The 24,950-nt window shown below is 38.9% G+C and overlaps 1 protein-coding gene across 1 annotated transcript in view; it reads right to left on the reverse strand.

The window, feature by feature from the left end:
* The window catches only part of TLL2 (tolloid like 2), a 123,181-nt gene that overhangs the window by 47,249 nt on the left and 50,982 nt on the right, over positions 1 to 24,950 (reverse strand). Inside the window, exons 8-10 of the mRNA XM_051973821.1 lie at positions 12,334 to 12,458; positions 9,588 to 9,703; positions 2,867 to 2,969 (exon numbers count right to left, since the gene is read on the reverse strand). Of these exons, the coding sequence (XP_051829781.1) occupies positions 2,867 to 2,969; positions 9,588 to 9,703; positions 12,334 to 12,458 (344 nt within the window). The remainder of the gene's footprint in view (positions 1 to 2,866; positions 2,970 to 9,587; positions 9,704 to 12,333; positions 12,459 to 24,950) is intronic.

Below are 24,950 nucleotides of genomic sequence, written 5' to 3' on the forward strand. Positions count from 1 at the left end.
TGTATCTCATCTTGACCAAAGATTGGATCCCTTCCCCGTCCATTTCCTTTCTTTCTGTCTCAAATTCCTCAATGCTAGAGAATAGTAGGACCAGAGAATAATCAGATTTTTGAGCCTAAAGGGGCCTAATCTAACACACTCGTTTTACAAAGGAGTCACCTGAAGCCCAGCAAGGGGAAGGACATGCCCAAGACCACACAGCTCAAAAGTCAAGACTCAAAGCGAAGACATTTCATTCTGAATCCACACCAATTTCCCAAACAATAAGAATAATGACATTAACTCTAATTTCTATAGAGTTTCCAGTTCCAAAAAGAAAAAGATAAATTATTAAATTACCAGGTCCCTGGGCACAAGGACTGAGTTTTTGGCTTTCTTTGAATTCTCCACTTAGCACAAAGCCTAATCCATAGAAAGCCCTTAATAAAAGCTTGTAGGCAGTACCAATATTATTTCCATTTTATAAAAATAAGAAATTAAGACCTAGGTATAACTGTAGATTTATCATGAGATTCTAATTCAATCAATCTTCTGCAGATGAGAGGCTTGAGTCCCACAGAGATAATCCAAGGGCCAAAGCCTTGATCTGAACTCAGATGCAGCAGTACCATGACGGGTTAAAGAGCAAGCTCCAAGGATTATGGCTGCTGAAATCTGTTCTCACTGCATCCTCTCCTCTTCTCGCATGTCATCCCATCAGAAATGTGATTCTGAATTTGTTTTGCTGTTTGGACTTGAGGTCTGGGAATCAGGACTTGAGGTTTTCAGCCCAAGCATCTGTTCCCACACCTACTAAAATATACCTAATCAAGGAAGATTAGAACCATAAGGCAGCCTGGAAGAGGCTGACTTATGTCCCCTTCCAGTGTCTGGGTGGAGTTGAGAATGTAGCCCATTGTGAGATAAGTCAATTTAATTCCTCTTTATTAATTGAGAGTAAAAGAATGTAAGCACTTTAATTGTGTAGCCAGCAGCTCTTGGGAGCGTGGGCCTGGCCAGTTCCCTTCCTCGGAGGGAAAAAGCTAACAGACCACAGACTTGTGTAAGGGAAGGCGTTTTCTGCCAGTGACTGGGAGGCTGAGGGTGGGGGGTGGCGGTGGGGGGTGTTGTTCTAACCCTTTCTTGGTGAAAACAGTCAGGAAGGAAGCTTGGAACATTTGATGAAAGAATAATGGAGCAGAGAGATCAGGACCTGCCTGGAGAGGACATGACTAGGGGCCACACAGAGAGAAAGGTTGCAGAATGGGGTGTGAAGATTTGAGCAAGAGACAAACAATCTTAGAAACAGTCTCAGCTCCTCCCTGGAAACTTCAGACCCGGGACACGTCCCAGCCAACTGCGGAAAGACACCGAAAGTCGGGACTCCTGAGAAGCTCCTTGTTGGGCTACTTCAGAAGTGAGGGTGCACCAACCGGGGAACCCGTTCTGATTCCGGCGCACTATTTGCTGGGAACTCTGTGCCAATTAAACATTTCATCCTTTCAGTGGTGGTTCCTGCACGGCCTTTCACTGATGACAAACTGGATGGTTTTGACCCAAGTTTGACTTCAGAGGTTTTCAGTTTCAAACCTGAATAGGGGCTGGAGTCAGGATAAGTATAAGCATCCAAAAACTCTTACATTGAATTCAAGGTTGTACGGGATCCAAAACTGAGCTGTGTGAATGTTAATCGTATATAGACAAACCAGAAGAATATTAAAAATTAGCTTTTCTAAGGAGCATCCAAAATCAAGCATTCAAAAATACGACCCACCATCACCATGGCATTATGTAGTGCTGAAAGGCTGGGAAGCAGTTTACATATGTTATCTCCTTTGATTACCAGGAGGCATAGAGACTACAAGTTTTTCTCCATTCTTCAATAGATTACCCAACGACATTCAAAACTATCCTCCTGGGAGAATCGAAATCCGCCCTTTTCCATATCTCATCCTACCCTCCCAAGTCATTTCAGGATAATTCTTTCCAACATACAATCCATATTATCTGACACTGTTGTCCTAGCCCCCAAAACAAGTCTATTAAAAGTCACAAACATCTTAAACTCCAAGACATTTTTGGACTGTGGCCGCTTGCAAGGTGAACTGAAAAGCCACATGCATATGTGCCAAGGAAAACTTCTGGGGAGTTAGAGGCCGACCCAGGCCATAATGATGTGATTAGAGAGAAGTCCCCCAGGCCATAGGTTGCCTGTGGGAGGCTGGCCACAGACCCTGCTTCTCTTGCTGGGTCCCCACCCAGCTGCTGCAACCAACACGTGGTTGTGATGTTGGAGCTCATTCTGGTGGCGAAAGCCTCAGGAGCACAGACCTCTCCCTTAAACTAACTAAATTACTCTTCTTAGGTCATGGGGAAAAGAAATCTTTTCTGAGACCCAGTTTTTACTGAATTTATTTAAAAAAAAAAAAAAAAGCCCAGCACAATAACTATAATCTTTAACTACACACAGCTCTTCCCCCAGATGTCCGGATATATCTTCCATATATTGTGTCATCTAATTGATGATGATAATGATGAGTTTAATTAGCATTTACTTAGCTCTTTAAGATTTGCAAATCACTTTACAAAGGACTCATAATCCTAGTGAGTGTATAACACTGGTTTTACACTAAGGTCTCCTTGACTCCATGCCCTGGAGCTCTGTGCATTATGGAGTCAGCTACAACCCCTCTATTCTTCTATTCAAAGGCATCAGACATCTCCTGAAGGAGTTAGAGAAGCATAAGAAACCAAGAATCAGAGAAATAAGTGATTTAGCTCTAAAGCTAGGAAACTGGCAGTAGAGAATGAATTTGAATCCAGGGCCTTTTTTTTTCTTTCCCTTTTTTCTCTCAATTCACATGAAAACCTTCTAACATTAACTCACCCAAGAGGGGGGCTTTTCTCCAGTAACCATCTCGGACTTCTACATAATCATACCAGCACAGGCGGCTTTTAAATAAGTCCATGGATGTGAAATTCAGAATAATCTGTAAAGAGACAACACAGAATTAGGAGCAGAGGGGAAGACAAAGCCAGCAAAAAGCTTCTTAAACATTTCTCCCAAGCCTCGGCATTTTATACCATCCCTTCATGCAAACATGATAAGAGGTAGTCTCATAGCCTTCACCTGAAAGTACTTTGATATACAGCAATGTGCTCTATAAACATATTATTGCTTATATTATTAATAAAATATGACTCATAACGAAAACTGTAATAACAAAAGTCAGCATGGCAAAGTAGATGGAGAGCTTGTTATTCAGTCATTTTAGCCATGTTCAATTCTTGGTATGACTCCATTTGGGGTTTTCTTAGCAAAAGTGCTGAATGTTTTGCCTTTCTTTCTCCAGCTCATTTTACAGATGAGGAAACTGAGGTAAATAGGTTTAAATGACTTGCCTGGATCAGATTTGAACTTAGGAAGATGAGTTTTCCTGATTCCAAGGCTAGTCCCCTATCCATTGCACCCTTTGTATAGAGAACTAGCATCAGGATTAAGAAGTTCAAATCCCACCTAAGAGACTCTCAACACTATAAATTCCTGGACATTTGCTGACTTACTTTGTGCAAAGGGACTTCCCTGGAAGCTGCCTACACCTATGAAATCACCCTCTTACTCCCTTCCCCCCAAAAAAATCCTACCAAAGAACATCATAATGAATATTGGGAAAGACAGGGAATAAATTGCGAGGAATTGGTTGATGAAGCATTTAAGCTTCTTAAGTCATTTGTGTATTGACCAAAAGAAAGAGACATTTAAAGATTGGCTGGGCAAAGAAGAGACTAGCAATTTGATAAGGGAAAGGCCATCAGTGAAGTGCAAATATAAGGGGAAATCATGGTCATCCCAACTGATATAGGAGAATGAAGCACTTTCTTTTATTATTATTATTATTATTATATAGCTTTTTATTTACAAGATATATGCATGGGTAATTTTTCAGCATTGACAATTGCAAAATCTTTTGTTCCAACTTTTCCCCTACTTCCTCCCACCTCCTCCCGCAGATGGCAGGTTGACCAATACATGTTAAATATGTTAAAGTATAAATCAAATATAATATATGTATACATGTCCATACAGTTATTTTTCTGTAAAAAAAGAATCAGACTTTGAAATAGTGTACAATTAGCCTATGAAGGAAATAAAAAATGCAGGCAGACAAAAATAGAGGAATTGGGAATTCTATGTAATGGATCATAGTCATCTCCCAGTCACTGGGTGTAGCTGGTACAGTTAATTACTGCTCTATTGGAACTGATTTGGTTCATCTCATTGTTGAAGAGGGCCACATCCATCAGAATTGATGAATGAAGCACTTTCATGCACTATTTCTATCAATATTTTTGTGGGCTACTTCAGTCTTTTTTTTTTTTTTTTCAGGATAAGCATTCCTTTTTTTAAAAAGTATTTCTAACATCTTTTCTCCAATATTCTCATATCTAAAAGCCATTCCCAAGGGGCTCCATAGGATTCTACTTAACCTCAAGCAGACCTCATTGTATCCTCCTACTTCCAAGCAGATAAAGACAAAAAAGCAGGTTGGAACTCTTGATTGTCTGCCTTTCTTTAATTGTTCTTGTTTCCAGGGCACTATAGGATGACTATAGACCACAACTACTTGGCCCTATATAAGTGGGGTCCAGCTCCAATCCTACTTAAGTTCTCTGGGAACATCTTTAGTCTTCTCTTCCTAACTCCCTAGTAGATTCTGAGACTTGTTTTAGAAGCTGTCCTTTCTCTCTGTCTGCAATTCCATCCCTTGCCCTCAGTTTGAGGTGATGATCTTGCCTTCTCCGAGGATAAAATCCACTTTTAATCCAAACCTGAATCTGCCTCCCCTCCCCTCTCCTCTCCTTCTTTCCTCTCTCATCCCCCTCCTTCCCTTTCTCTGCATCCTATCCTCCCTTCCTTTTCCTCCCCATTCCCCTTTTCCTTTATTTCTCTTCTCTTCTTCTTTTCCTTTGGACTGAAATGAATCCTTTCCTGCTGACTGTGCTCTGGTAGACAAGCTTTTGCCACTATGCTGTTTCCAGATTATATCCACACCACATTTCCAGAAGCATGTTGCGACCCCTATCCCAGCCCTGACTCCGTTTTCCATCTTTCCAGGGCTCCTATAGTGCCCTGGAAACAAGAACAATCAATGATAATTGATTTTGATAATTGTTTACTAAATTAAGTGCATTTAGTACTGGGAATACAGTGACAAAAACAAAACAGAGGGAAGAAGAGGGAATAGGGGAGAGAGGAGGAGAGAAGAAAGGAGAGGAGAGGGGAGGGGAGGGGAATTCCCCATATGGGAAGTCCCTCTGTCAAAGCAGGTACCAGCAGGTCTATGACTTAGTACTTAAATCCTAGGTAGTTCCTTGAGACATCTAAATGGTAAGTGATTTGCCCAGATTAAGAGATTAAGAGATTTGCCAGGCTTGGAGGTAGGAGGATACAATGAGGTCTGCTTGAGGTTAAGTAGAATCCTATGGAGCCCCTTGGGAATGGCTTTTAGGATATGAGAATATTGGAGAAAAGATGTTAGAAATACTTTTTAAAAAAAAGGAATGCTTATCCTGAAAAAAAAAAAAAGACTGAAGTAGCCCACAAAAATATTGATAGAAATAGTGCATGAAAGTGCTTCATTCATCAATTCTGATGGATGTGGCCCTCTTCAACAATGAGATGAACCAAATCAGTTCCAATAGAACAGTAATTAACTGTACCAAGCTTTTCTGCTTGGGTCTTCCCCAGTTAGTTCCTAGTGCAGTGTTAGGTAAATTAATTGGACTTGTTGTGAAAACAAAACTGATACACATAAAAACAATGGCCACAAATCAACACTGTTGATTTGGATAATGAATGTGTTACCAAGGAAGAATGCAGTAGCTGGCATTCCCTGGAGATTTTAAATTGATTTTGATAATTGTTTACTAAATTAAGTGCATTTAGTACTGGGAATACAGTGACAAAAACAAAACAGAGGAAGAAGAGGGAATAGGGGAGAGAGGAGGAGAGAAGAAAGGAGAGGAGAGGGGAGGGGAGGGGAATTCCCCATATGGGAAGTCCCTCTGTCAAAGCAGGTACCAGCAGGTCTATGACTTAGTACTTAAATCCTAGGTAGTTCCTTGAGACATCTAAATGGTAAGTGATTTGCCTAGATTAAGAGATTAAGAGATTTGCCAGGCTTGGAGGTAGGAGGATACAATGAGGTCTGCTTGAGGTTAAGTAGAATCCTATGGAGCCCCTTGGGAATAGCTTTTAGGATATGAGAATATTGGAGAAAAGATTAGAAATACTTTTTTAAAAAAGGAATGCTTATCCTGAAAAAAAAAAAAGACTGAAGTAGCCCACAAAAATATTGATAGAAATAGTGCATGAAAGTGCTTCATTCATCAATTCTGATGGATGTGGCCCTCTTCAACAATGAGATGAACCAAATCAGTTCCAATAGAGCAGTAATTAACTGTACCAAGCTTTTCTGCTTGGGTCTTCCCCAGTTAGTTCCTAGTGCAGTGTTAGGTAAATTAATTGGACTTGTTGTGAAAACAAAACTGATACACATAAAAACAATGGCCACAAATCAACACTGTTGATTTGGATAATGAATGTGTTACCAAGGAAGAATGCAGTAGCTGGCATTCCCTGGAGATTTTTAATTGATTTTGATAATTGTTTACTAAATTAAGTGCATTTAGTACTGGGAATACAGTGACAAAAACAAAACAGAGGGAAGAAGAGGGAATAGGGGAGAGAGGAGGAGAGAAGAAAGGAGAGGAGAGGGGAGGGGAAGGGAATTCCCCATATAGAAGTCCCTCTGTCAAAGCAGGTACCAGCAGGTCTATGACTTAGTACTTAAATCCTAGGTAGTTCCTTGAGACATCTAAATGGTAAGTGGTTTGCCCAGATTAAGAGATTAAGAGATTTGCCAGGATCATATACTGAGTAAGTGCCAAAGGAGGAATGTAAATCCATCCCCTTGATCCCAAGCCGGAACTGTCCATCTCACCAACTGACTACATACAGATATATGTATGGGGGTATGTGTGTGTGTGTATATATGTATATATATATACATATATATATATATATATATATATACACACAAACACAGAGGTCTCTGTGGGTGCACAAATATTTATATATACATACATACATATATACATACATACATACACATATATATATATATATATATATATATATATATATATATATATATATATAATGTATGTACAGACACATATATTTTGCATGTCGTGCCTGTGAGTGGCTAAGGGATTAGATTGAACCACACAGCTTTGGTTTAATCACATTTGCCTACTAATGAAGAATAGGGAGAGCCTGGATAATTGAAATTCCCCAAAGTCTCATTTAAGCCAATTATTTCACTCTCCTCTCCCAGCCTTTACCAGAATTTATAATAAGTAGCAGAACTGACTCATTTAATGTCACTTTTTCCCCTTCCATTTCTTCACCTCGCTAATGAGGTGTAAAAGGAAGAGAAGTTGCCTGGGTCTCAGTCAGTCTCAAACCTTACAACTAGCTCTTGAATAAGTATCTGTGGTCTCTATTTGTAGTCTAAGAAAAAAGTCCACTAACAAATATTTATCAGGCCCCTGTTATGAGAAGAATGGAGAGTGGATAGGGTGGTTAGAGCGTAGCTTTGGAGTCAGAGGGAAGTGTGTTCAAGTCTTGCCTCAGACATGTGTCCCTGGACAAGTCACTTAACCTGTCAGAGACCCCGGCTACCCCTCTAACTGTTAATTACTGAAGAGGTCCCAATTTGTATCACTGAAAGAAGTTTCTATACTGGGAGAGCCACATACTGATGAAATCACAGGACTGGGGAGAGAGGGAAGGTATTTTACAAATTTAAATCTAATCTTTGGCAGAAGGAGAATATAGAGGGAAACTATGGATTCAGCAAACGGAGGATTCCCCAGATCCTAAACCACTTTTCCTCTATCCTAAATTCCTTCACCAGCACCTCCAACATCCAATGGGAAGAAAAGGAGATGAAAAATGAAATCACCCATTTTAGAAGGTCAGCTACCCCCTTGTATGGTTTTCTGGTCTGCTAAGGTTGTTGTTATTGTTCAGTTTATTGTTAAGTCTTTTCAGTCATATCTGAATTCTTCATAACCCTGTTTGGGATTTTCCTGAGAAAGATATTGGAGAATGGGTTGGACATTTCCATCTCCAGCTCATTTTGCATGTGAGGAAACTGAGGCAAGCAGGGTTAAGTCACACAGCTAGGAAGTGCCTGAAGCCACATTTGAACTTAGCAAGTTGAATCTTTCTGACTTCAGGCCTAGGGCTCTATTCACTGTATCACTTAGGAACCCCTCTCCCTAAGGTTACCTTCCATCTATTATGAATTCGTCTCAGTTACACCATGTTTTATTGTCCATTAGAAAATGTAAGCCCTTGAAGGAAAAGGCTGTTTTGCTTTTGTATCTTCAATGATTAACAGAGTTACTGGCACATAATAAGAACTTAATAAATGCTTGTTAACTGATTGATAGATCAATTCATCTCTTGGTTCCATCCCCATAATAACTATTTCCCAAACACTTATGGCAAAGTTGATGTAAAATGGTCATAAATTTTAGAGCAGAAGGAGACTTAGAGATTATCTAGTCAAGTTTGTTATTACTAAACATCTGCTTATATTTACTTTGTATACCCACTGCTATATTTTCTGATCTACTAAACAGCAACTGTAAAAATTAGAAAAATTATGCACTAATGCATTACCAGTGTTGAAACTTGGTCAAGATCTGAAGCTTTAAATTTTGTTTTGTTGTTATCAAGTCAATTTGTCAGGCAGGAATAACAACAACAATAACAGTTAACATTTATTTACGCGGCACTTTAAGAGTTGAAAAAGTATATATACATACACACTTATATACGTCATTTGTATATATATGTGTGGTTATTTCTATTACAGCATGATTTTATCCCTATGATTGTGCAAACTGTACTGGACACACTTACCTGTCACCACCTCTTGGCAGCTAAAAGTACCACAGGGAGAAGAAACAGGAAAACCAGCCCGTCTTGGAGCTTGGGGTTGCAATATTCCTTTCAATCCTGTGATTCTGTGACAATCACTCTATCTTAGATGGACCTAGATTCAAGCTCACACCCCACCCATAGAACCAACTCTATCACTGAATGCTCCAAACAGTATTAATGTGAAAACTTTCAGCAAGTACCATCGGCTACCTGGAGGAAAATGCTTTCTTATCTACTCACTTACAAAGTCCCTGAGGGGAGAAAGCATGTCTGATGGGGCAGAGCCCAGCACATTTCCTACAAAAGTGGCAGCTTGGTGCAGGGAGCTTAAAGGCCTGGGTTACTTTCAGCAAGCCTTAGTTTCCTCATCTATAAAACTGAATTGATGGAAGGGATGGCTTCTGAGGTCCCTTCTCGCTCCCACCTATGAGCCTAAGAAAGGTTTAATATTTTTTAAGAAATATTTTGAAAATGAAGATAGCTCTATTTGACATGTACTCAAAATAATCCAGATTATGGCTCAAGGGACCCTCAAATCTAGACCTACTTCAAATAATAATGTTATTTCCCAAGAGAATTCCACACCTACCTTTTCTCCAGGAGTGACAGATATCCTCCAGACACAATGGGAATAGGAAGGATAACCATTTGGGAAACCAGGTGCAGAAAAGTTCCCTGTTGTGTCCTGCAGTGTCTCTCCACAAGCTGTTGAGTCAAAATAACAACTGTGATTTCCAGCGTATGAATTTACCTAGGTCACTTACCACAGCTCTCCCATACAAATTGACATTATAAACATACAAGGATTTGTGAATAAATCTGGGAAAATTTCAAATTTCTTATCAGAATAGACATACACATATATAAACACAATATATGATAATAATAATAATAATAGCTAACATCTATATGGCACTGTACTAAATGCTTCAAACATAATCATCTCATTTGATCTTCACAACAATCTTGGGAAGTAGATGCTATCATTAGTCCTATTTTGCTGATGAGGAAACTAAGATAAACAGAGTTAAATGTTTAATAAATGTCTGAAGACAGATTTAAATGCAGGAAGATGAATTTTCCTGACTCAAGGCTCAATTGATTCAATCCATTGTGCCATCTGGCTGTACCCTACTATTGAAATTACATATATGAAATTAGGCAGAAATAGTAAAAAATGGTAACTGGTTTCAGCTCACTGGAAATATGCAATGCATTGAATGATGTGACTAGTTTGGGAGATTCAATATTTCTATTAATTGGGACCTTGCATAATGTATACACATATAATTTGTAGTTGTTACATTATATTAATGTTCTGTGATTCTTTCAAGGAGCTCAAAGCACTTTGTTTCATTAATGATTAAAATACGCATTTATGTGGCACTTTAAGATTTATAATGCACCTTCTACACATTATCTCCTTTGATCTATTATCATACAACCCTGTGAGCTAGATATAATTTAATTGATCTAGTAGTTAGGAAATTGGTTTCATCCAATATTCTGCTCTCTCTGATCAAGAGGAACAGGGAGAATGCAGACGATGATTTGCAGAGACACAAAAAAATACAAGCATTTAGATTTTACAAGTGAGAAAATGGAGCTCCAGTGATATTAAATGGCTTGCCGGGTCTCACAAAGTATGGGCCAGAGGGAAGTCCCAGTTCCTCTTTCTCTGGATGCAAAGTTCTTCCCATTTAATGCTCCACCCAACAACACATTGCTAAGTTGGTTCCACAGCCATCCTTAAGTTGCAGCTAAGGCTGAATGTCATCACCCCCATTTTCCCCATATGATGGCAAGTGGGTTGGTCATGTTAATGATGTAACTGCGAAATGACCCTGACCAGGGCAATGTGAATGGGGCGTGTCCAGCTCATATTTTAGCCCTTCAGGTTAGTTTCTTTCCCTAACAACTCCTAAATTAGTCAACAGGTAAAAGGGATAATCATGCTTATTCTTTTCTTCTGCCTTTTGGTATTCAGCAAAGATGTTACAAAAATGGCCAGAAAATGATCAATAGCAATAAGCCCAACCAAAAACAGTAAAACTGGTAATCTCCCAACAGACACGCCATGCTTGGACACTAATGGGCTGTAAACATTGATACCAATGGCTTTGCCCATTGTTTCTCTGTGTTTTTATTTTTTTTAATGACCCAAATGGGAACTCTAAACAGGATGTCTCTAGAATTGGGGAGCACATATTCATTTGATGACACAAAGTCACTGAGTGATATGGCAACAATTCTGTGCCAGGGTGAAACGCTCACAACTTTCTGAATGTAATGAAAGCAGATATTGCCATTTACCTCTCTCCCCATTAAGGTGACCCCCAAAACACTAAGAAACCCAGGAATCGCCAGTCTTCCACACAAATTGAACATGGTTAAATCTCCTTGCTCGCGATTACTGTGTGTAAGTCGTCCATATTTTTTGACTACCAAGAAAGCAAAACAGACCATTCCCAGTTATCAGACTGGGGAAATCCTAGAAGAACAAGCCATCAATATCATTTTACCAATGGACTGCCAGACACCGGCAGAATTCCTCCTGTCAGCAAACACCAGGAAAGGTGAAATGGAAGTTGTTTTACTGCAATTACCAGTAATCTGCAAGAACATATAAATTACCATGTGGCTGCATGGCATTTGCTAGCAATCGTGATAGGGTTACCCTTTAAATATAGTAAGGTTACATGAGATTTATGTCCTGCATTTCAACCCTAACACATTCCTAGATGACTAACAGTTGGGCTCCATGCATTGCCAAGGATTTTTCATAATGGGACAAGCCCCAGATTGCTCTGGGCTTCCTCCCTCCCCTTGTTCTCCCATCAGCCAGCAGAGCCTCCTCCCACTTACAAATACTTCCTACCACAAGCCACTCTCACTCCTTGGAAAGCCAAGGATTTCCCAAAAATCTCAAGTGCCTCCATCAAGTTGGGTTAAAGGTAATAGGGCGGGCCATCCTTCAAAAAACCTAGGGGTCCAAATTCACTTTCCAAAGGTTATAACTAGACACGTGCAAGCTAACAGTACCAAAATGTCAGGGATTATCCGTGTTATTACATGGAACCTCAGTAGCATCTCACACAGTATCTGTGGAAACACCTGCTATGGTGCTTTTTGAAATGATAAATGGAAGCAAATGGAAGCAAAATCAAGAGACCCAAAACCATCGGAGAGCAGTTGAGTTGCTACAAAGCCATGGACTTACAGTGTCCTGGAGCTCTCTCCAGGATTTCCAAGTTTTTTCACCAAAGGGAAATGAGCTTTGATACATCCCCATCCGGGTAGATTGAATGGGAATCATCGGAAACCACTGCGATTACCTGGGCACTTGTACAGCTTCCTGGCCTGGGCTATGTCTCCCTGGCTGAGCCGAACTCGTTGGCCAATGGTTGGTCGAACACCATTGTCATCCCGGCGGGGGAGGATTGTGTCAAGGAAAACTCCTCTATAGGGAAGAAAATTTAAAAATATATATTTGAAGCAAGTCCATGAAGCCCTCTGAGCTCAGAGTTCCAGTCCCCCTTCCCTTCCCTGCAATCCCATCAACATTCCTACCCACCCTAAGGCTCCCCGGGGAGCTCCTCCCCCCATGACTAAAGAGGTTTCATTCACCCATGTGCTTATGCTTTAACATTCCAGTTTATCAGCTGCCAGCTCACTTTCCAGTGGGAAAACAGCCCTGCCAAGTTTGTCAAATCTTCTGCAGGCCTGATGGTCTAAGTGCCTCTATATTGATGTAAACTGAGTATTTCAGTGAGTCATTAAAGGCTTAAGAGTGGGCGTTTTATAGACTTTGTGCCCCAGCGCCTCAAGTCCCTCAGAGGCATCAGGAGGAGCATGGGGACTGTCGCTGCAGAAACGCTCGTCCACGGGCTGACTGACACAGAAGACACGTATCGGAGTAGTGATGTTCCTGCTCCGGGGAACGTTAGCCACAATTACCCGAGTGCATCTCCGGTCCCTGGGATGGGAAGGGCTGACAATGAAACTGCTCCAGCCTCGCCCTCTGTGCTCCGGAGGGTAAACAGTCTCACTGATGATGGGGACCCGCTGGCTGTTCTAACCCACTTCCACATCCTTATCCCAAAACAGCTTTCCCTTATATAAGAAACTCAGAGTTCACACCCATTGTTTTGTCGGAAAAACCATCACCGAGGAAGATCATGCCATAAAGCAGAGCAGATTTACAAGGTCATGAGTAGAGCTCTAGTTCTAAACCCTGAAGGGACCTTCAAGACCATCTAGCACAGCCTCCTCATTTACAGATGAGAGAATTGAAGCCGGGAAGGATAAATGAATAAGGATACCCCAAGATCACAAAGGTAGTAAGTCCAAGAAATTAGGTCCTCTGCTGCCAGCCCTGTGTCACTTCCAAAGGACCACCAGAAGCTCAGGCAGAGCCATAAGAGATGTAAAGGCCGTAAGGAAGGCCTAGGAGCATAAGTATTTGGAGAATGGGCTCTCTCTCATTGCTGGCCAGGAATATGTGAATGAAGGCGCCCTTATGTTACAGGGGATTTTCCCTTGATATTATACTTAATTAAATATCTTTTGAGCTGAATTAATGTTAACACTTGGCTTTTTCTTGTATAATGAGGAGCATCAGTGGAGGGATTAAAAAGTATGAGTTTAAATTCACCTAATAGTACCATGAATCTAGTTGTAAGTGATGAGGGAGATCAAACAATGATGGTGATAATGATTGAAATGTTTGTAACATTTTAAGATTTGCAAACCCTTTCCAGGGGAAAATTGCTTATATACATTATTTATACTTGCAGTTTATTATTTGCAATATACATTTAAAAATTTTAAAATGCTACATGGGTCTTCTTAATTCTTTTAAAAATATGTTTGTTTTAAAAGAGGAAGGGGAGAGAGAAGAAATACAAGAAGAATTATATCAATAACAATCTACTTTTTCCCATTTTTTTCACTTCCAAATTCTCTTCTTCCTTCTGTTCCCTCCCCCATCTGTTGAAAAGGCAAGAAATGTGATACCCATTACACACATGAAGTCATGCAAAACATATTTCCACTTTAGTCAAATAACAATCTACTTTTGAAAGAAAAAAAAGATGCTATATAAATGTTAGTTATTAAATAACAGGATTTGGAGAAATCAATCATCTAATTTTAGAGCTAGGATTTGTATAAGTTTAGACAGAGAATGGTGATCATAATATTCTCATGAGAAAAATGAAGAGGAAGTGAATATTGGGTCTTAAAAATCAACTACACAAAAACAAGGTGAGGAAAGAGAGGTTAAACAAAAGTTCACATGAAAAAGTTCTGGGGATCTTAGTGGACCAAGAATTCAAAATAAATCTACTGTGTTGTCAAAAAAAAAGAAAGAAAGAAAGAAAGAAAGCCTATCTAAACTCAAGACTGCATTAAAAGGAACAGAATATCTCTAAGAGGGAGAAACAATCCAACTATTATCTATCTAGTCAGACCACATCTGATATTGTATTCAGTTCCTGCTGAATTTTAGTTTAGTTTAGTAAAGATATTAGCCAAATTGAGTATGTCCAGAGAAGAGAGAACAGGATGATGAGGAGTTCAAAAAACATAGCATATAAGGAATAGTTAAATTAATTTGAGGATGTTCACCTTGGGACAGGGGAGAACACTTCAGATATTTCAAAGCCTGTCAGTGGAAGAAGCACAGAACTCATTTGTGTGGTTCCAGACGTCAATCTCTAAACCAATGGCATTTGATGAAATCTCTTATACTATTCTTGAGGCAAGATTAAGAGATAATTGCCAGTCAATAATAGCACAATAATTATCTAGTTGAAAGAGTTGTCATTGAAGGATGTATGTCAGCTTGGAGGGCAATATCAATATAGCCAGGTGATGCACTGAATAGAGAACACCTGAATTCAAATTTGGTCCCAGATATTAGCTATGTGATCCTAGACAAGCCACTAAAGCTCTCAATTTCTTTACTTATAAAATAGAGATAATTACCTCTCAGAGTGGTTGTGAGGATAAAATGAGATATTTTAAAAGTGCTTTGCAATGTTGCAGCACTAATATAACTGTATTACGTAAAAGCACTAAATAAAAATGCTATATTATTATTATGATAGCTATTAGTACTCTAAGAATCTGTCCTTAATCTTATATTATTCATCATTTCTGACTTGGATAAAGATGGCATACTTGTCAGATATGAAAGTGATATGAATTTGAGAGGAGAAATATAACTAATATATTAGCTAACAGAGTTAGCATTTTCCCTTTCTCCTTCCCTCCCAAATCCCATCATTCTAGAGCAATGGAGCAAATCACTTAAGATTAAATTCAATAGCAATCAACGTAAAGTTTAAAAAATTGATTTCACAATGAAAAGAATGTGGGAGGTAGAGCTAAATATGGTTTGTATGAAAATGCACACGACTTCTAATCCTTTCCTTTACCATCAAAGATCTTCAATTTCTCCACCGCTTAAATGCTTACTCATACATTAATTGCACTCTTTTTTCTCTCCAATCTCAACCTAATTTTTGGCCATTCTAACTCTATACTGAGCCTTGTTCTTGAATCTCTTGCCCCTTTGTCCTATCCCAGTTTACCTATCTTCCACCAAACTTCAGCCCTTGATTATTTTTAGCATATTTTAGTACTCACCAGCCAATGAACATTACCAAAGGAATTCTCAGTTGTGTTCATTGGATAATTATAAATTCACACTATCTAACCTCAATTGGTCCCTCACTATAGCAAGGCAGTCTTTGTTTTCCCTAATTGATTTCCTATCTTCCTCCCCACAGAGACTATTCCAAATCTCTCAAGCCTCTCATATTAGCCCAGTTCAATATCTTTTCAGTTGATCATCTTGCCTCTTACTTTAGTGAGAAAACTGAGGTTATTTGATGTGAGCAACTTTTTTTCCCATTCTTTTTATCTCCAGACCCTCTAACATTCTTGCCCATTCTCACCCTTTTTTCCCCTAGTTTATAATTTTTTAAAAAATGACTTTCCTCATTTTCTCCACTTGTTGACTTGATCCTATTATTCCCTAGGATACTATCCAATAGAATACATCCTCAAATCATTCCCTGCCCCACTTCATATCTTCATCTCTCCCAATCTATGGTTTTTTGTTTTTTGTTTTGTTTTGTTTTGTTTTTTTACCAATTGCCTTCACATATGCTCAAGTTTTCCCATCCTCAAAAAGTCTTTGAAAGGCCCTACCATCCCTTCAAGTTGTTATCCAACATCTCTACCACTTTTCTCAGTGAATCTCCTTGGGAAAAAAAGTTGAGATTCACTGTCTCTACTAATTGTGCTCTTACATATTTCTCAACCCTTTGTGATCTGTCTTATGATCTTATCATTCAATTGAAATGCTCTTTCCAAAGTTACCAACAATACCTTAATTGCCAAATCTGATGGTCTTTTCTCAGTCCTCATTTTTCCTGAACTATCAGCTACATTGCACATTACTAACCACACTCTCCTCCTGGATACTCTCCCCATTGGGTTTTTGTGATATTTTTCTCCAGCTCTCCTTCTATGTGTATGACTGCTCCTTTGCTGGTTTATTATTTGACTGCTGTCTCTTTGCTGGTTTATTATTTATCACTGATCCTAAGTTAGTTGTTTCCTGTCCTAGGTTCTTTCCTTTTCTCTCTCTCTATTCATTGTTGTGGCAATTTCCATCAGCTCCCATGATTTTAACTATGACTCAGACATATTTCCATCTTTAGGTTCTTCCCTGAGTTTTAGACTTTCATCACCAATTGCCTAATAAACATTTCAGATTTGATAGCTCAGAGACATCTCAAACTCAATAGGCCCAAAACTTAACCCATTATAATCTCATATTATTATCTCATTATTATTAAATCATTTATATGATTATTTATTAACTCATATATTATCTTCTAAACTTCACTATATTTATTAAAGATACTACCATCTTTCCAGTCTCCCAAGTCCACAATCTCAACTGCATTATATTTAATCAATTGCCATTTCTATCTTTACAACATATTTCATCTCACATCTTACTCCTTTTCTCCATTCACACAATTTCACTCTAGTTGACATAATCATCACCTCTCACCTAGATTATTGCAAAAGCCTCCTATGTAATCTCCCTGCCTCAAGTCTCAAATCTCTCATCACTCCAGGCTACCACTAATGCCAAAAGAAATTTTCTTTCAGTACATATTTGACCTCCCAGTCTCCTGCACTCTCACGATCCAGCCAAATAAGCCTTCTTTCTGTTCCTCACACACATGAAGCTCCACCTTTCAACTCCATGCCTTCACACATGCTAGAAATAGTTGATAGCCTCTCTTTCAAACTACTTCATATTTACCTATTTTGTACCTATTTTTGTATTTGTTCAATTTGTATTTATTTTATACAAATTTAAGTATTAAATGTATTTGTTATTTCCCCAGTGGAATGTAAGCTCTTTGTTGGAAAGAATTTTTCATTCTTTGCTCTTATATGCCTTGTGTCTGGCACAAAGAGCTTAAGCACTATAATAAATGCCGATTGACTGATTGTTAATAGATCAGAGAATCACCTGGAATTCTAAGAGAGTATGTGACTTGCCAGGTGTGTGAGGGTCAGAAAGGAATTCTGGGTCTTCCTGATTCTAAAACCAGTTCTTAATTCACTACATCTCATATTACACTATGCTAATAGTGTTGTAGCTAGTGTTGAGAAGTCTAATGATCTGAATGAGCACAGTCCCAATTCCATCAATCAGACCATGCTGGAATTAATGTGCTCAGTCCCCAAGATCATTTTCTGGAAGACAACCAGATGAGGAAAACCAAGATGGCAAGGGGACTGGGGACCATTCCACGTAGAAACTGGGAATGTAGAAGAGAAAACTTGAGAGTCTGGAATAGAAAGGGCAAAGCAACAGGATTCCAGCCATTTTCCAGCCTAGGAAGGATCATTGTATGGAAAAAGTGCTAGATTTATTGTTTGGTCCAAGGGGGCAGAATAAAGAATAATAGGTGGAAGTTGCAGAGAAAGAAATTTGGGCTCAATGTTAAGGGAAACTTTCTAACAATGATAAATGCCCTGGGATGGGCAGTAGAGTAGGACACTTTGGGGGTTCACTCTCACTGTAGGTTTCCAAACGGAGAATAAATGATCTTTGCTTATAATGTTATAGAAAGCCTTCTTGGTTGGTTAAAGATTGCACTAGAAGGCTTCGGAGGTCCCTTCCTACTACTGAGATCCCTCCCTCCTATTAGGAGCAAATCTAAAATTCTCAAATTGGCTCACAACCTAGCCCCTTCCTTTCTTTCTATTTCTCCTTATGTTTTGTTGTTTCATGTAGAAGCCCACCCCAACAATGCTAACCACTCAGAAGCCCTGGAGTCAGAGCAACACTAAGGCAGGCAAGGAAAAGAGCAAGTCCTGTTTTATTGAGACAACTGGTGGTTCAGTGGACAGAGGGCTGAGATTGGAGTCGGGAAGAGCTGATTTCAAATCTGGCCTCAGACACTTCCTAGCTGTACCATCCTGGGCAAGTCACCTTATCTCGGGGTGCCCGATGAACTAGATCCACTGGAGAAGATAATGGCAGACCACTGCCAAGAAAACTCCCAATGGGGCACAAAGGGTCGGATGTGATAGAACCACCAACCTGTTTTATTGTGGAATTGGTTAAAGTGCGGCAGTTCAGGGACAGACCCTAAGCTCTACTGGGACAGACCCAGGAAAAGAAGACTAAAATCAGGTCTGGACTGCAACTGGACAAAACTGAAAACTCTGTATCGAAAGAAACTGAATCAGCTTGGTATTCCCTTCACTAACAAAGACTGCACTTCCTCTATGTCTAAAGTAAATAGTCTTCATGAGTTGCTGTGACTGAAAAAATTCAGCAGCTATGTCTGGTAATGAGTGTCTCCTAACTTGGCGAGGCTGGTCTTCAGATAAGAGGCTGATGACAGAATCAGCTAAGATAATAAACATAAAGGGTTACACATACCATAAAGGAAGACAAAAATGCTGGCTAGTATTATTTTTCCTCAGTCTCCTACATGAGATGTCTCCAGCTCCTAGGACCAGTGAGAGTTTGCATTTCACTGATATAACCTTTGCAAAGCCAGGGTTGATTAACTTTATGCCACAATGGGGCATTAGAGGATTTTAGTAAAGGGCAGAACCAAAAACTCATTAAATGAGGGCCATAATTGGAAAATTTTAAAGTTCCTCAGACCCCATCAAACCTTTCCTTAAATGCCAAGTTCCTACCAGCACCATCCTTCCTTCAAAAAAAAAAAAAACTGGGGTCTTCTTTCCTCAAATTTCTACTGTAGTTGTCTCATATCTCTTGAAACAATTGTTATATCATATTTTGTGCAGTAAAGTTTTTGAGTGGATACTTGTCTTGTGATTTCTCTACCACATGGTAAACATCTTTGGGCAAAAAATATCATCTTGATCCTTCCTGGAACTTCCAGTGCCCAAGACTAGGTCTTTTATACATAATATAAAGTAATTTTTATATTATATATATATATATATATATTATATATATATATATATATGTAAGAGTGATGGCTTGAACTCACATGGCCAAAGACAACTGCTAAATTGGAAAATCTCTTAATGTCCCTTTTAAATCTAAAATTTTATAATAATAATGATAACAACCATTCAATAGTATTTTGCTAAGAGCTTCATATATATTATCCCATGACAACCCCAAGGGGTAGGTGCTGCTATTATCCATATTTTACAGATGCAGGAACTAAGACTGAGCATGTCCAAGTGACTTGCCCAGAGTCACCCAAAAAGTATCTGAGGCTAGATCTGAACTCAGATTTTCATGACTTCATTCTACTAGTTAGTTGCTGAGATCCTATGATTCAAAGTCCCATCTCCTCCATAGAGTTCCCTCTGGCTTCTTCAAGTAAAAGTGATTTCCTATGAGCAGTTATGGCAATCAATAAATCAAGAAATATTTATTAAGTAGCTACTCTCTTCCAGACACTGTGTTGATTCCTGATGATACAAAGATAAAAATGAAAAAGTCTCTATTCTGAAGGATCTTACATTATTTGTCTTTGCTACTATTACTACTGCTAATAAAATATATATATATATATATATACCTAACTATATATATATGTGTGTGTATATATATATATATATATATATATATATATATATATATATATAGTGTTAGGTTTACAAAGTGTTTTACATGTCAGCTTATTTGGTTCTCACAATTTCCTGTGAGTTAGACGCTATTATTATCCCCATTTTTATAGAAAAGGAAACTGAGGCACAAAGAATGACTTGCTCAGGAGCACACAATTATTGTGTGTGGCAGAATTCAAATTCAGGTCTTCCTGACCCAAAGTACAATCCTGACCACTGTGTCACCTCCCTGCTTCCCATCACTCCTTCAGCATTTATATTTATAATGACTATATCTGTCTTATCTCCTCCCTTTCATTTCCATAATCCTTGTGGGGACAAAAGACCAGATCTTTAAACCTCCGAAGCCTTCTAGTGCAATCTATAACCAAACAAGAAGGCTTTCTATAACATTACAAAAACTTTTTCATATTTCCCTCAATCCACAGCATAGTGCTTTAGTTTCAATAGATATCCACTGAATGGTTGACTAAAGACAATTTCTGATTTTCTTAAGACAATTTCTGATTTCCTTCAGGTCCCAGCTAAAATCCCACCTCCTACAGGAAGCTTTTTCTATTTCTTCTCAATTCTAGCACCTTCTCTCTGTTGATTATTATAGGTAGCTTGTTTGTACATGATTGCTGGAATGTTGCCTTCCCTATTAGGCTCTGGGCCCTTGGAGCAGGCCCTTTAAAATTTTCCAATTATGGCCCTCATTTTAATGAGTTTTTGGATCTGTCCTTTCCTAAAATTCTCTAATGCCCCATTGTGCCATAAAGTTAATCAACCTTAGCTTTTCAAAGGTTATATCAGTAAAATATGCTTTTAAAAAAAAAAATCCCCAGTCCTTATCACAGAGCTTGGCACAAAACAGATGCTTAATATATGTTTACTAATTCACAATTTGAGATTTTGAGTGTAAGAATGGCACAGGTCACATCAGCCATAGATGGCTGATCTAGGAGAAAACCCTCTCATCACTTTCTGAGCAATCTGAACAGCTCTGGGTCCTGACAAGCATAATTCAAGGTATCTCCAGAGTAAATTAGTGTCATAATTTACTCTTCTTTGTGTGTCTGACAATCAACTCACAAAAAGTTTGGCAGACGCCTCAAGAAATAAATGCTTGAATTAGAGTTCTTCAAAAGAATCTTTATGGCAGAGAACTGTCTGCTCAAGTCCCAAAGGTACCCCAAAGCTCCTTCCCGACTGGAAAAAATCCTGTTCTCAAGGGGTTACAAGAGGCTCCAATCATACAATGAGTGTATCACCAGGGCTATAGCACGGGATAAAGTCAGAGACATTTTTGCTGAATATAAAGGAAGAGCCTTCACTGCTACAAACACCCTAATTATGAAATGTAGTAGGAGTACCACTAAACAAGGTCATTTAAAACCCATCTAGCAAAGCCGCTGAAGGTGCTAAAAATCAAACTGAAATATCTATTCAATATTCCAAGGCTCCATGGTTTCATCACAGAGGTGCTCCCTCCACTGATGCAGAACACCACAGTTCAGTGCTTTAACAGATGGCCTTCATAAGCTGCTGGGGCCAAAAAAATTCATCACCTGATGTCAGCGCTTGGAACGGGGAGTCTCTGAGTGGAGGAAGGCTGGTCTTTGGAGGGCAGACACACTGTCCATTCTTGGGCCTCTGCTGGAAGGCTTTTTAATCTGGCAGGACATGACTAAGCTTAGGCTTTGCCCTCTGCTGGGATAGCTTTTTAGGAACCCAGGGTCACTTATTTTACATAATCAGATAATGGGCAAACATTTATGAAGCCCCAGCTATGTGCCAAACATATTCTAGGCACTATATATGCAAAAAATGATAATATCTACCAGCTAGGAGTGTATAAAAACATATATAAGTATGCATAGCATAATAAGATCCACGAAGATTAGCCAACATCTGTATAGAGTTTCCCTGAGTCCCGCAACTCTATGAACCATGCAGTAAAAAAAAAAAGTATTATTCCCATTTTACAGATAAGGTGCATGTTAAAGAAATGCCCATTTTAGGAATGAGGTAATAAAGCCAAGGAGGCTTAGTGATTTACTGATCCTGGATTTAGGTTTAGTGGTCCTAGATTTAGATTGATCCTAGGTTTAGATTTAGTGATTTAGTGGTCCCAGATTTGGATTTAGTGATTTAGTGATCCTGGATTTAGATTTAGTGATTTAGTGATCCTAGATTGAAAGGATTTTAAGAGTTTGATTCCCTCATCTTGCACTCTCAAAGATTATCTTACCTAAGTTCATATATACTAAATGTCAACACCTTAACAAAGGGCCCTTATAATCTGCTGGGGCTAAAAAACCAGAAATTCATCATTCATTTGGAGTCAAAATTGACTCTAAATTCATCATTCTTTTTATTCTGTCACACTGACTTTCACCCTCACTCGGTTAATGAGAAGCTGAGATATGAACCCCGACCTTCTAATTGCAAGGCTTATATTTTTCCACCATAGATCTCTATCTGTCCTATACACTTTACTATCTTTATGAGCTTAAGCAAATTACTGGGTCTCTGTTTCCTCATCAGTAAAATGAGGGAGCTAGACAAGATGGCCTTGGAGGTCCCTTTCAGATGTGCTCAACTGCTGGGTACATTTTTGTAAGCCTGCAGAAGCCTGAAAGGGGCAGGGAACTCTGAAAAGAAACCCGCCGCTTTGCTTTAGCCTTGATTTGAGGCACTCAGAAGGCACTTCAGTTCCCAGGATCTATTCAACATTTGCTCATCACAGAATACAATCACCCTGTATCCCAGGGCTTTAATACTAAATGAAATCTATTGCATACTTGAATTCCATTCCTCCCCATGCCTATTCTAATAACCACCATTTCACAGGGGGTCGGATCAGTAATTCCCAGTAACGCCCAAGGAGCAGTTGTGTAATTTTAAATGTCCTGGACTCCCAGACAGAATACCTGAGCTACACCCCAGCTCTGCTACTAAGCCTCCACTTGATCTTGAGCCAGTCACTTCATGTCTCTGTGGCTCAGTTTCTTCATCTGCAAAAAGGGGCAGTGGTGGATAATTGATCTCTGAGGTCCCCTTCCAGGCCTAACGTTTATGGTCCTCCCTTGGTAGTGAACTCATCCCATGCTGAGGCAAGTTTCGGCTTGTTGATTCCTAACTCTAAATTGGGATCAGATGTGATGAAGCCAGATCCAATAAGAAGCCTGCCTCCTGTATTATTTCCAAAATCCATGGGTCATTTCAGTCCCCAGTACTAAACACAGCCTGTCTGACCCTACGGCCCAGAGGCAAACCGGCCTGGAGATCAAGCATGCGAGATCTTTATACTGGCCCCCAGCTTCAGTCTCCCCATGGAACTTAAAACTCTCATTGTCTCTGCTTCACAGAGAACTGACTCACACAGCTGGAAAGAACTTTAGAAATCATTTGATGCAACTTTCATTTTGTAAAAGAAAAAAAACTGAGGCCCAAGGCTTCCTTCATTAAAAAAAAAAAAAAAAAAGGTTTTTTGATATGTTTTGTTTTTACATCACAAACATTTACAGAGCAAATGTAAATTTGCTCCCTCTCTATGAGAGGTCCTTTGGAATAAAGTAAAACAATTTAAGCAAAATTAATAATATAGTGATCTCACTCAAAAGGATAAACAATATTCTACATCTGTGACACCATATATGCCTATTTTAATTGCTTTTTAATTAAGAGAAATCTATTTCCTCTTCCACTTCCCATCCATCGGGAAGAAAAAAAATTTTTTATATTCTTTATAGAAAATATGCACAATTAAGCAAGACAAAACTCCTCATTAGATGTATGCAAATATATGTCTAGAGAGATAGATAGATAGATATGTATGTATGTCTCTATACATATACACAAATGTGTGTATATAAATGCATATACATACATATATGTACATATATTTACACTTATATACTATATAAAAGACCAGTTAGGAGCAAAGTGGACAATGCTAAGCCTAGACTCAGGAATTCTCATCTTCCTGAGTTCAAATCTAATTTCAGATACTTCCTAGCTGTATGATCCTGGACAAGTCATTTAACCATAGATCCCCATCTCTCCTACACACACAAGGTCCACCTCAGGCACTTGCCTATCTTCAAGAGCTTAAGGAAATTATTGGGTTTCTGTTTCCTCATTAGTAAAATGAGGGAGCTAGACATGATGGCCTTCAGTTTCTTTATGTGTAAAATGAGCTGGAGAAGGAAATGGCAAACAACTTGGGTATCTTTGCCAAAAAAATCCCAAATCGGGTCAAAAGAGTCAGACATGACTAAAAATGACAGAACAACTACATATTTGTATGTATTTCTGCACCTTACACCTATCACTTCTCAGTTAGAAAGGGGAAAATCTATTTTATTGTCTGTCTTCTGGGATAATGAAAAGTCATTGTATTGGTCACAGTTCTTAGAGCTTTCAAAATTGTTGAACTTTACACCATCATTCTCATATAAATTGTTCCCCTGCTTCTGCTCACTTCATTCATTGTTTTTAAAAAATTGTTGAAATTGTCCATTTTTTAATAATATTAATGGGAGAGTCTGGAGCTCTCCCTAATACCTCACTCAACCCTACTAAAAGTTACGCTTTTCTACTCAAACTGTTTTTAAAAATAGCACCTTATCTAAATCTTTCGGAAACACTTCTCACCGTCTACCTTGTACTATAGTAATTCCCTGTTATATTCCACTCACTAACCCCCAGCATCACCACAATGGCCTCAATACCCCTGCCTAGCAGAATCAATCAACTAGCAGACATTTATTAAGAACTGCTCTGTGCTAGGATGCAATTA

Source organism: Antechinus flavipes, chromosome 2 (genome assembly GCF_016432865.1).
Source record: "Antechinus flavipes isolate AdamAnt ecotype Samford, QLD, Australia chromosome 2, AdamAnt_v2, whole genome shotgun sequence".
Taxonomy (NCBI): Eukaryota; Metazoa; Chordata; class Mammalia; order Dasyuromorphia; family Dasyuridae; genus Antechinus; species Antechinus flavipes.